This window comes from Drosophila navojoa, chromosome 5 (genome assembly GCF_054131105.1).
Source record: "Drosophila navojoa isolate 15081-1374.11 chromosome 5, UAZ_NAV_1.0, whole genome shotgun sequence".
Taxonomy (NCBI): Eukaryota; Metazoa; Arthropoda; class Insecta; order Diptera; family Drosophilidae; genus Drosophila; species Drosophila navojoa.
The window spans coordinates 26,224,903-26,238,145 of record NC_142893.1 but is presented as its reverse complement, the minus strand read 5'-3'; the positions used below and the strand labels follow the sequence as shown (position 1 = coordinate 26,238,145).

At 41.1% G+C, this 13,243-nt stretch overlaps 1 protein-coding gene across 1 annotated transcript; it reads left to right on the top strand.

The window, feature by feature from the left end:
• Positions 1 to 4,527: 4,527 nt before the first annotated feature.
• Positions 4,528 to 12,717, top strand: SerT (Serotonin transporter). The gene is made up of 7 exons (XM_089261646.1): positions 4,528 to 5,070; positions 5,146 to 5,422; positions 8,781 to 8,991; positions 9,054 to 9,506; positions 9,949 to 10,243; positions 11,158 to 11,358; positions 11,479 to 12,717. Exons 1-7 carry the CDS (start codon positions 4,834 to 4,836, stop codon positions 11,722 to 11,724), a joined length of 1,920 nt encoding a protein of 639 aa, XP_089117772.1. The 5' UTR covers positions 4,528 to 4,833; the 3' UTR covers positions 11,725 to 12,717.
• Positions 12,718 to 13,243: the final 526 nt, after the last annotated feature.

Sequence of the window (13,243 nt, the reverse complement as noted above, 5' to 3'; positions counted from 1 at the left end):
GTTAAATAACATTTAGGTATGTTAGTTACTTACACTTTCGACTTACGCTCTATTATCCTACATAAATAGTATATGAAATCATGTTAACATGAATATAATCTGTAAGAATCAATTTACAATAATAATGTAAAGTCAACTACGATTTCATACTTATCTCGTAAATTAAAATCGAAATATATATTCCATATATTATATATGAATATTCGATATATGTAGTTATATGTAAGAGATGTCAGAGCAGTTTTATTTCCTTTAGATAGAGAAAAAAGAGATATCGGAGCGATTCCTTTCTTATTGCTATAATTGAAAAATCAAGTATGTGCAGAACGCGACTATGGACTTTTACGAAATAAACGATATTTCAATAGAGAAGAAGGGGAGGGCTTCAAACACAGAGTTTAAAGACCTATGAATTTTATCAACCCAAACTCACCGTCTTTATATCAAGTGGATACTCAATTATTTATGCAGCAATTAGCAAGGGACATGCGAGCTCTATTCGCATCTAATTACAACAACTAGGCACACGTAATTATCTTTCTCTCGCTCTCGCTCTCGCTCTCGTTCACGCTCACGATCACTCTCTCTTTCTTTCATATGTCACCTTTTGCGCTGCGCGAACGTGACGTACTTAAATAGTTTGTGGTCGTGGGCAATCGCTAGGAAATTCTATATCTGATTACACTTATATAAATTTCGGGGCGTGTAATAGCTTATAAATGCACAGATACGATGATGTGACACAAATGTGCATTTGTACAATCATTGCCAATGCGATATGACGCGTGATCAATGATCAGACCTAAGGCAAATCTGACTGCCCATTGAGAACTCTGATCACCCACGCTCGCTCCTCTCTATCATGAATGAGTAATCGATGAGGTCGCTCGAAGAGCCGGCGTAAGTTATGGTATCGTAACAATAATAACGTGCGCTCCATAGTAGCTGACATGCCCATAATTCACAGATCAAAACAAACAACAGGTGCTACAGACAAAGCCCTGCTTTCGGCTTGCAAATGTGAGGGAGCGCTAACGCCAGTGTGGCCAGACTTTTGTTTGCGCTACCTGCCAGACCGCCTACCTCAACCGTATAAAACGTGCGTAGTGCAGGGCGCGCACAGCCAGTGTAAGTTTTGCAGCCCGGCTGCAAGCGCCGCCTGGCCCGATCCGCGACTCTTTAGTAATTAAACTAATTAGCTTGACTTGAAAATTGATGCAGCCGTTGACATCAGCAAAGAGCTCAGACCCATGAAATTAGTGTGCTAAATGGGCAATTAATATTATGCATATATTGTATATTGTGAAATGTCAGGTGTCTTTATGAATAAGTCTCTAATTTTCCCGGTATCTCAGAAACAATACTAGGTAATGTGATAGATACCTGAAATTTGTAATACATAGTCCTAAAATACATAAATGTAAGCATTGCTCATTCATTATACAAGCCCATTGGGTCTAAGCTCTGCTTTGAAACAGTCAAGTTGCCAGAAAAGATAAATCCGACCAATGCGACTCTAATTTGTTCTATAATTTATTTCCTATATTAACTCTTATTGCCCTTGTTGGAGGCATACGGCGCTCTCTCTGCAGTGGATATAAGAACTTGTAACTTTAGTTGTCACTTGAGTGATAGTACTCTGGTATATTTACATTGAGGTATAGGTAGTTATAAAAATAGTTGTGTATAAATGTATTTCTACATCTATACATATGTACATATTTCACATAGATATTTTTTCCTTGATGAATTCAAACATTTTGCAATTTACAGGTTTTGGATACCACGCCCCCTTCGCCCCCAATTTGTATTTCATTAAGATTGTATGTCCTACAAAAGAAATTATTCAACAAATAAATTCTCATAATATTGCCCACTCTCAAGCGCAGCTCTAGCGCAGTCGCAGCTCTAGCGCAGTTAGCAGAGCGCGGGCTTATACTTGCGTGCACGTGTAAGAGGTGCAGAATGATTAAAGCATTAGCTTGAAGGGTTCAGGGTATCTCCTAGTCGAGCTGTCTCGACTAGAGCCTTACTTGTTTATAATTTCAACTGGTATACGTCTTAGGTTCAGTTAAACACATCCGATGTATTAAGTATCAGTTAACATTAAGTGCTAAGTAGGTATCGACTGCTTTTTCGACACATGCTCCATCTAATGCCCTGCCCCGCCCGATTCTTTCAGGCCGTAGCTGTTGAATACACTGTGGCACGCAACAGTTTGTTGCAATTTAAGTTACAGCTGCCACCTGTCCAAATCAGGCAGGAGCCGAGCGGCCCCTGCCTCGGGCAGGGCAAGCATAGTCCGCATACATTTGGCCAACGCACGAAGGAAGCGTTCGTTCGGCCCGGCTGTCGTCCTGGCGTGTATAAAAGGATGCGCCTCGTTCGCACCGCCAGCAGTTGCCACAGCGAAGCGACGCGCGCCTCTCGAATTTTGAATGAAGCTCAGTTAAGGAAAATGTGCAAGATTTTATTTAAATATATTTAACTAACAGAAAAAATAATTCATATTCGATTGAATTCTTTTTTAACATATAATTTGTAAGGCTTCAATATGCCGGACTTACAATTTCCGTGGATATTCCGAACAGTGTTGTGAAAAATCAATTTAAAAAAAAAAAAACACGTATAAACACACGTATAAATTATAAAATAAATAAAACAAGTAAGTTTTCAAATTAATTGAAAGTAAATCGATCAAGAGATTTGGATGAGCAATTTGCAATTATTTTTAAAAAATAAATAAAGTAAACGCATTTCATACTTTACATATTATTTATTTTTGTTTGCTTCAGCTTAGAAGAACACAGTTATTCGTTGAATTTATTTCAAGTATCAATAGGTCAATAATAATACAATTTCAGTTGCTTATTTTGTGACAATGATCACTTTCCAGACCACTATATATATGTAGATACATAATGAATATAATTTGTAGTACATAAACTAGCAGTAATTATACAATGCATGAATGATAAATGGTTAAATAAGCACCTTGAAACATTTGCATTAAATGCTTTCTGATTGCTAAAATCTGTATGCAAATCCAATCTATATGCAAGTCAAGTCAAAGTATGACCTCAGAGTATAACTACAATCGAATATACTACTAACTGGAAATCGGTAATTGGTTTCGCGATTGAGCTCTCTTCAATGGACACTTGCAGCCATTTAATGTATGAATCATTTTAGTTGAGGCTCGTTCGTAACTCACCTATTTTGATCAGATATATTAAATTAACATGGGCAATTAATTTGCAATTGTCACGTTTCATTCGTTCCCTTCCAGTCTCTAACTGACTTTTAATTATCGGCGACGTTTGTGCTGTTCGTTTTATCAGAACTGTTGCTTCTCACTCGGAGATATGTATGTGCGTTGTGAGCGCGCCAGGTGCAAACATCGTAAATTGTAATTAAAAAGCAATGCAAATGAATAGTCAAATATCAATTGCGACTTATCTCGAAATTCATGAAGAGAAATCCTCTTTTATAGCACTACCAGTCCCACGATTCCACGCAAACACTTCAAGTGTAACAGGTTTCGGCTGAATCATCTCCAAACACATGTGGAGGACCTGAGTGGCATCCAACAATAGTCTGAAAGCTAGCCGTCGGCCATGCGCGCCTAGCAACTCTACCTGATAGCGCACTCAAATGGGCCAATTATAGTACATGTGTACATGTAAATATGTATATATGTATCTGTATCTGCATTCATGCCACATTGTAGCATTGACATTGGGCATCGGCAATTTGGTCAGGGATGCGCCGCAAATGCTCTCGGTGCAGGGCAGCCATTGAGCCATAGATTACTCGATTGAGCCAAAGGACACCTGGGGGACTCCGATGTGAGTGTGAGAGTTGCAATTTAATGATGCGTATATGCGCGTCTGGGCAGGGGCAGCCAGCCAAAACAAATATCAAAATTACAAAGAAAATCTAATTTGTCCACTCTCGCGCTTGCATATATTGTAGAATTGTTGTTTGAAAGCACTTAAGTTAGCTCAAAAACAAATTCTTTAGAATAATTGAATCAATAGATTTCAACAAGATTAAATACAAATTATGTTATTATTATTTCGATTGGATATATTTATTAAAGTTGTAGAAGTTATAAGAAAATAGACAGCTTGATATATAAGAAGTCCTATAAATAAGTATATTGACAAATAAATAGAATATTACGTTTAAAAACGAAAACAAAATTAAATTTCTTTTATCTCATATTATGATTTTCCAAAAATGTTATTAGTGTATATAGGGAGTATACAGTTGTAGTATTACTTCTCTATAAATAATATACATCTACCTATTGATATTAATGTCGTGAGCCACCCTACCATAAGGATATTTCTTTCAAAGTATAAATATTCGTGTATATACATATATAAAACTTGCGTAAGGCCATTGTCCATAGGTGTGTGTGTTTATGTGTTAGTTTGTTTATATGCGCGATACATCGTTTGGGAGGAGCCTCACGCGTTGTTCATCATTTGAAGTCACGAGTAATTCTTTAACCGCTTTCAGTTAACGACAAGGTCAGTGCCACGCCCATAGGCAAAGGATGTGCCGGCCAGCATGTAAACACTGAAAGGCAAGTGCAATAATCGGAGTCCAGCAGACAATACACGGAGTGCAAATAGAGCTGGTGTTGGACAGAGAAAGAAACAGAGGTAGAGAGAAAGAAAAAAAGGGAGGTAGGGAGAGAAGGAGCGAGAAAGAGTGAGTATACTGAGAGCCTTGGCTCTGGCACAGCCGCAAACGCAACCTGTGGCAGTGCAGGGCAGAGTCCGGCTGGCCAAGCTAGTACCGCGATCGCCGTATTCGGCCACAATGCCCGTACAGGCTCAGCCAGATGTTCGCAGCAGCGGAAGCATGGATCGCACCAGAGACGACAACAGCATGGAGTTCGGGCACAATGCAGCCGCGGCGAGCGCTGCAACGGCCAAGCCGTGGGGCAACAAGGAGTCGCCCAATAACGAGGACGACTCCAACGGCGATGATGACGTTGACACCACGACGCCTGCTAAGGTCACCGATCCTCTGGCCCCACGACTAGGCAGCCATGAGGTAAGCGCAGCCCGCATCCTAATAAGCTCCGCTGAAACAGCGAACTATCAATGCCTTTCGCTGTTATACTTTCAGCGCGTGTTGGTCGTGTCCGTGACGGAGCGACATCGTGAAACTTGGGGCCAGAAGGCCGAGTTCCTTTTGGCCGTTATCGGGTTCGCCGTAGACTTGGGCAACGTCTGGCGCTTTCCCTACATTTGCTATCAGAATGGTGGCGGTGCCTTCCTGGTGCCTTATTGCATCTTCCTCATCTTTGGCGGTCTGCCGTTGTTCTACATGGAGCTGGCCTTGGGTCAATTCCATCGCTGCGGTTGCATCAGCATCTGGAAGCGCATTTGCCCAGCATTGAAGGGTTAGTGAAGTATTTTATGTTTCTCACTTAAATACAATAAGAATTTGCATATTAGTTTATTCACTTTTTATTTATTATTATTTCATTGTTGCAGCTTTTTGTCTAAAACTCTAAGTAAAACTAAAGTATATAAATTATTGGCGAATACATACAGAAGTATTCGCCAATCGAAAATTCAATCAAAAAACTTAAATAAAATCCATACATACATACAAAAGTAAATGTAAACGTAATGATTGCTTTTCAGAATGTAGCTCCAAAGATGTGTAGAATATGAGTGACTAAATTTAAACAAGTATGAAAACTCTAGTCGAGAGTGCTCGACTAGATACTACCCTGAACCAAACTAATAAAAGCACATTTAGTTAGATCAAGAATATATATACTTTGTGGGGTCTGCCACGCCTCCTTCTGCCTGTTACATACATTTTGACAAAACCATTATACCCTGATTTCACATTTTCATTTCGAGTTTATCACTAAAAATCGATAACTGCTCCTTACATTTTATTATCGATTAAGACCTTATCGAAAGCTAGTTATTTACTTATATCTCCTACATCTTTAGAGCTATTGCTTCCAAATTTTAAATATAGACATATCTATATTTTATATAGTTTCGGTTTTTATTGTAATTTACCCCCCACCCCTATATCCCTATATATTTGATATTGCGCCACATAAATGAATTACAAATATTGAATAATCAACGCACGGTAAAGAAAGCAAATTTCACACAATTTCCACGTTCGAATCTATCAAGACTTCAAATTACGTTCAATATTTGTTCAGTTAAATGCCCCGCAGTCCCTGAGAGAGGTTGAAAATTGATTTATGTATATGTACATATTTCTATATTATATATATTTCATGTTAATTATATATATATATGTGTACATGTATATGTGTACGTGTGTGATGTATATATTTCATATTAAATTTAAGAGTTTTAATATTAAATACATCACACACACATGGTGTTTAATGTTTGAATTTAATGTGATGTTGAGATGCAATGGGACTGAAATAGATATCGGACAGAGAGAGGGGAGTTAGGTGAGAGTGTGGACAGGGCGCCCGCAGAGAAGTTTTCATTGTTTCGCTCAGCTGCTGATGACATTATCGGGGAGTCTGAATGGAACCGGAGTCGGCCTCGAGCTGATTCAAGTGAACTGCTGATAGCCCAGACTGGAAATTGTTGCAACAATTAACGACGCATTCAAGGAAAATTTAGATTCATTTTCAAATTCAAATCTGAATAGGGCACAAATCAGGCGCAATATGAGCTCTAATTAAATTGTGCAGCAAGCCGTCCTCACTTCCACCTATACCTCCTCCTACTCCTCTGCCTTCCCATGCACAAATTGACTTATCTCGATACGAAGACACTCGAAAGTTTTGCGTATCAAGTTGATAATTTCATTAAATGGCAAACAAAATGCTGCCAAATGGATTTTCCTGCTATACAAGTGGATTTATCCTGCGGCTGTCAGCGCTTTAAACTTGCACCAACTTTTTGCTGACTCACTAGAACCACTCCCATTTTCGCATCCGGAGCTCCTCTGAGTCTCCACGCTGCCAAGCCGCCGGCCCTCTGGCCCTGAGCTGAACGGCAAACATTACTTTGTGACAGTCATCATTTGCTCAACAAGTGTTTGCTCTAGAGAAACCTTTGCGCCAACTTTCTGCCAGGCGATTAAAACTGAATAGAAACGAAGAAAAACCATTGACACAGACACACTCACACACAAACCCATAGTCACAGAGCATAAAATAGAGGAAAGTGCTCGACTAAGGCGTACCCTAGAATCTAAAGCTCCTTTATGTTTCTTTTAGAGGAATCTTGAATATGGAGAAGATATTTCAGTATATATATTGTACATTATATACATATACCCATTAGATACATGTAGTGTTAGTTAAAGAGAAGCAAGTTAAGAGAGGCAATGGCCCGCTTTTGATATCAATTGTTACAGGGTATGAGACGCATAAAATAAAAATGGCTTGTGGCAAAGTCTAAGCAAGGCCACAAACCAACTCAAAATCGTGTGACGTGTCTTATTGGCATCATCAAATCCGTTTGGCAGGTGTTTGCGAGGAAAGGTGCACAGCGGGTGGATCCAGATGCCTTGGAAATGCGCGGAGTCCGTGGACACATTTTAGCAAAGCATTCCAATTCCATGTCGGCTCCAATAAGCAGGAATGTGTAAAATGTCACGTGGGAATACTTGCATACTGAAGTTGATGAATTCTCTCATCGTTATCAATCAGAGATTGGCAACCCCACTTTGCGCTCACACACACACACACACACACACACACACACACACACACACACACACACACACACACACACACACACACACACACACACACACACACACACACACACACACACACACACACACACACACACACACACACACACACACACACACACACACACACCACACACACACACACACACACACACACACACACACACACACACACACACACACACACACAACACACACACACACACACACACACAACACACACACACACACACACACACACACACACACACACACACACACACAAGAAATGCCTGAAAGTATGCTGTGAAAGTAGTTCAGTGCAGTAGATTTATCACAAAGCATACTACAAGAAATAGGGGCCACAAAAATCTCCCAATAACTAGATATTTATTGCAACTAATAGCGTTTTATGGCAGTTATAATAAATGACATTTGCAAATATTATAGATATGCATTATCGATAAAGGAGGCTACTAGTGACTTAACTATCCAAATTTGAAGCTTCTAGCTATTATACTTTAGACGATATTAGCCCCTGTAGACGAACACATACGGAAAAAGTATTTTCCGATTTGCCACGCCCCTAGTGGGCGGATCAGGAAAATCTTAACACTTTATAAATCGGAGATATACACGAGTAGCTTCAATACTGCCGAAATAAAGTGCGTTAATACGGACAGACGGACAGATAAGACGGACATTGCACAAACCAATACCCTCATTTCACTTTCGTGAATAAATATAATTATATTTCCAATTGAAGCTATTCTATGTATGCGAGGATAAATCAATAAAATCAAGCGAAATGATAAATTGCAACAATAAAATCAAGGAGCTGTCCGACTGCTCCTTTCAGGCGTATAATTGGACCTCAAATGTGGTGGTGCATTTACTCCCACTGAGTTATCGAAAAGAAAAAAGTGAAGATAAATGATAAGGGGTATACGAGAGTTTAAAATGTTTTTAACGAACTAATTTAAGTAAGTCTACTACGAATACCTATGTATGTGATAAAGGCTTTTGTTCACATAAGCCCTTCTGCTTCTTCTTCTTCCCAGGCGTTGGCTATGCCATTTGCCTGATCGACATTTATATGGGCATGTACTACAACACGATAATTGGCTGGGCGGTGTACTACTTGTTCGCCTCGTTCACCTCCAAGTTACCCTGGACGTCGTGCGACAACGCATGGAACACCCAGAACTGCATGCCCGTGACAAGCGAGAACTTCACGGAGTTAGCCACATCACCGGCTAAGGAGTTTTTCGAGTAAGGTCAAATTATATGTATATACATTCTAATTTTTTAGTGTCCATAACTGAATATCACAGGCGTCGAGTTCTGGAGAGTTACAAGAGCAACGGGCTGGACTTCATGGGGCCTGTTAAACCCACCTTGGCGCTTTGTGTGTTTGGAGTCTTCGTGCTCGTCTACTTCTCGCTCTGGAAAGGCGTACGCAGTGCCGGAAAGGTCGTCTGGGTCACGGCCCTGGCGCCCTACGTAGTACTCATTATCTTGTTGGTGCGCGGCGTATCTCTGCCTGGCGCCGATGAGGGCATCAAGTATTACCTGACTCCCGAGTGGCACAAGCTGAAGAACTCCAAGGTTTGGATTGATGCAGCCTCGCAAATCTTCTTCTCCCTGGGTCCAGGTTTCGGCACTCTGCTCGCCCTCTCCAGCTACAATAAGTTCAATAACAACTGCTATCGGGATGCGCTCATAACCAGCAGCATCAATTGCCTGACCAGCTTTCTGGCCGGATTCGTTATCTTTTCGGTGTTGGGGTGAGTACAGAGTGAAAAACTCGTGATTTTATGACATTCAGAAATGAATACCTTATTAGAAACTGAACAAATTTAGTGCTGGGTGGAATTACTAAGTGATTTTTATGAAACATTAACTTTTTTGTGTCTAAAAGCATACTTTGATAAAGCCACATATACATACATCTGGAGTAAGCAAGGTATAATAAAATAACATAATAAATACTAAAAAGTAAATAGGCAGAATTGAAATTTGATAATTATTAAGTAGACTTAGCTAATTCAATTGATTTTCTATTTTCAATTAGCAAGAATTTTTGAGTAGCTTCTTTAAAGTATTTGGGTTTTTAGTGACACGCATAAGATAGGAATGAAGGTGCGAAACATTATTATTATAGTATTAGATGATAAATATTTGTATCTCTTAACAACATATATCTGTAAAATCTCTTCACGCCCCTAGCTATATGGCCAACGTGCAGAAGACATCGATTGACAAGGTGGGCTTGGAGGGACCCGGCCTGGTTTTCATTGTGTATCCTGAGGCTATCGCCACCATGAGCGGCTCGGTCTTTTGGAGTATTATATTCTTCTTAATGCTCATCACGCTGGGTCTGGACAGCACATTTGGCGGCCTGGAGGCGATGATAACGGCCCTCTGCGACGAGTATCCACGTGCGATCGGGCGAAGGCGAGAGCTGTTCGTGCTGCTCTTGCTCGCCTTCATCTTCCTGTGCGCACTGCCCACAATGACCTATGTAAGTATGAGTGTGGGGAGCTGTTGTCGCTTATCTATCAGTCCGAGTGATTCGTTTAATTAACTGTTAAGTGTGTGCGCCCTACTCCTCTGCTCCCCTGCTCTTCTGCTATCTGACTATACGACTATGAATGGTGGGGGCTTCACATGGCTCATTAAACGCGGCCAGCACCAAGAGTGGCAATTGTCTTGCTGCCGGCCGAGGTAAGGGATGGGCGGACTTGCGGACCAAAAAACGATGGATTGCCATATTAAGTGCTTTCCATCGTTCCTCCAGATAATCTCACATACTCACTTAGCTCCAGTCAAGTCGCTAACCGCCTGACCGGTTCGCATCTCTCTCCTTGTGGTTCAACTTCGGCGTCTGCTTCTGCATTTTTATTAGCTGTTAGCCAGGTGGGTCGCGCGCTTGTGTGCTCTTCGGCTGGCCGACCGGCGGGAGAAGGGTGTTGGCCAAACACTTGGCTCTCTGCCTGTCTCTGCCTTTTTCTGTCCGCCCATCGCCACTTTGTCTGATTACATTTGAAATTGTAATTTCGTATCTTTTATATATTTAACTTGACCACTCGACTTGAGTATCGGTCAATGGATCAAGCAATTCCATTTATGTGCATATCTTAGCCGGGACTCCACCTGCAACCATTTATCAAGCCTGGCGTGGACAACTGCATCCACTCCAGTGAGGTTGATATAGATTTGATCGATAGAAATAATAACTCTGGCAACGCTTTCGCTGATAGCCCAGAAGCTATTCCAGTGAATCTTAATATGTGTGTAATAGCTGTGTCCATAGCTGACATGCTACAAAATGCGGAAATACTGTCGAATTCTCTGTTCTCACCCAATAATGAGTGCATGACAGTCATGCAAACATAGAATGCAGCCCAAGTACTGATATTACCGGCCTGATTGCAGGGTGGCGTGGTCTTGGTCAACTTTTTGAATGTATACGGACCCGGCTTGGCCATACTCTTCGTGGTGTTCGTCGAAGCAGCTGGCGTTTTCTGGTTCTATGGCGTTGATCGCTTCAGCGCGGATGTGGAGCAGATGCTGGGCGCCAAGCCAGGGATTTTCTGGCGCATCTGTTGGACGTACATAAGCCCCGTGTTTCTGTTGGTAAGTGGACAGAGAGAGAGAGAGAGAGAGAGAGAGAGAGAGAGAGAGAGAGAGAGAGAGAGAGAGAGAGAGAGACAATGAGACAATCGAGACTACTCTAAAGAGCTGGTCTTTCCGCAGACCATCTTTATATTCTCTATACTAGGTTACAAGGAAATGCTGGGCGAGGAGTTCTACTATCCGCCGTGGAGCATCCAGGTGGGCTGGGCCGTGACCTGCTCGTCGGTGCTGTGCATACCCATGTACATGATCTACAAGTTCTTCTTCGCGTCGAAGGGCAAGTGCCAGGAGCGACTGCAGCAGTCGTTCAAGCCGGATGCCACCTGTGGCTCGGCCGTGCCTGGCCAGCAGGGCACTTCGGTGTGACATGATAATGCTGTGCATTTGGATATACACACCAGCAGCACCAGCATCAACATTTATAGTTTAAATTGTAGGGCTTATTCACCAGCAACAACAATAATAACAACAACAACAACCAACAAAGAAGCAACAAATACGCAAAATAGCAACAAGAAGGTGGTGAACCTCCACGGTTGCTACGCTTATCACACAAATCTGAGCTATACAGAGGCGGACGGTAGTTCAGAGGATGCAGAGAAGAGGGAACCATTCTCGAAAGCACAGCCAAATGCGCGGAATGGGAATGGTGTTAATGCATGTAGTCTTAGCCATAGTCTTAGTCTCGGATCGGCCAACGAGAACTGCTATTACAGCAACCCAAAAACTGCTCCCGAGGACAATAAACGCGCGCTAAGGATCAGCAGCTGCAAGCCACTCAAGTTTCCGCTAGCCAGCGAGTGGTTGGTCTAAAGATGAGATCCCCCCAAAGCGGAGTAATCCTGAAATGCTTCGCAAGCAGCCATTTGCAGAGCATTTCCGGCCACCTGCTTTTCTCTCGTTTTCTATTTAACTTTAACGTCTATAAACGAAATATAATGGAAATTGTAATTGTATGACAATCCCTAGGGCATTACTGTTTAAACTCGCCAACTCGTCTACCCTAATTATAGAGTTATAAAGCTAACTGTATCGGTTATGCAATACACTTGAAATGCTTCTTAATATAACTAGGTATTGTAACACAGTAGAATCGTTATGCAAAATAGTAGTTTGCTTTCAGCATCTTAAGCATACCCTGTGCAATTGCTATATGGACGGATCTCATAGATAACCCAGTTGAATGCCTCCGTTTAGCTGCAAAAACAATTGTGGAACAGCCATCCACAATTGTTTTTCCGAAATGTATTTCTGCCTAAATAGAATATTTATAGAGTACCTAGACAAAATAAATATAAACAAACTATTAAAAATAATTACAATACAATTGTGTTTGATTTCATTACCTTAATTATGAACGAAACGTAAATACAATATAAAAACAAGTAAGAAGACTCTAGTCGAGACTGCTCGACTAGGAGATACCCTGAACCCTCCACTCTGATATTATAATCATTCTGTACTTATTTTATGCACATATGTATACATATGTATGTATGCATGTACATGCATTCAGACGCACGCATAAGTACGCGCTCTGCTAACTGCGAAGTACATATGTATATAAGTTGCGACTGCGCTTGGGCTGCGCTGCAGTGCGGGCAATGTTATGAGAATTTACTTGTTGAAAAATTTAATTTCTAGACGTACGATCTTAATGAAACATTTGTATATAATTCCAGAGCACAAGTATCTAGTATTTGAAATGCGATTTTTACAAGTGGTGGGCGAAGGGCCGTGGACTGAAACAAAATCAATTTTTTGATTATTCTTGATAAAAAAAGTTATCGGACGGACAGACGGACAGGGCTATATCGACTCAGCTCGTCGTGCTGATCAAGAATATATATACTTTATGGGGTCTGCGATGATTCCTTCTGCCCGT

Excerpts from the sequence above, each read along its gene's own strand:
- SerT (XM_089261646.1), top strand. The coding sequence starts at position 4,834 with ATGCCCGTACAGGCTCAGCCAGATGTTCGCAGCAGCGGAAGCATGGAT. Across the intron at positions 5,423-8,780 it reads CATTTGCCCAGCATTGAAGG|GCGTTGGCTATGCCATTTGC; the intron begins GTTAGTGAAGTA and ends TCTTCTTCCCAG. Across the intron at positions 9,507-9,948 it reads GTTATCTTTTCGGTGTTGGG|CTATATGGCCAACGTGCAGA; the intron begins GTGAGTACAGAG and ends TCACGCCCCTAG.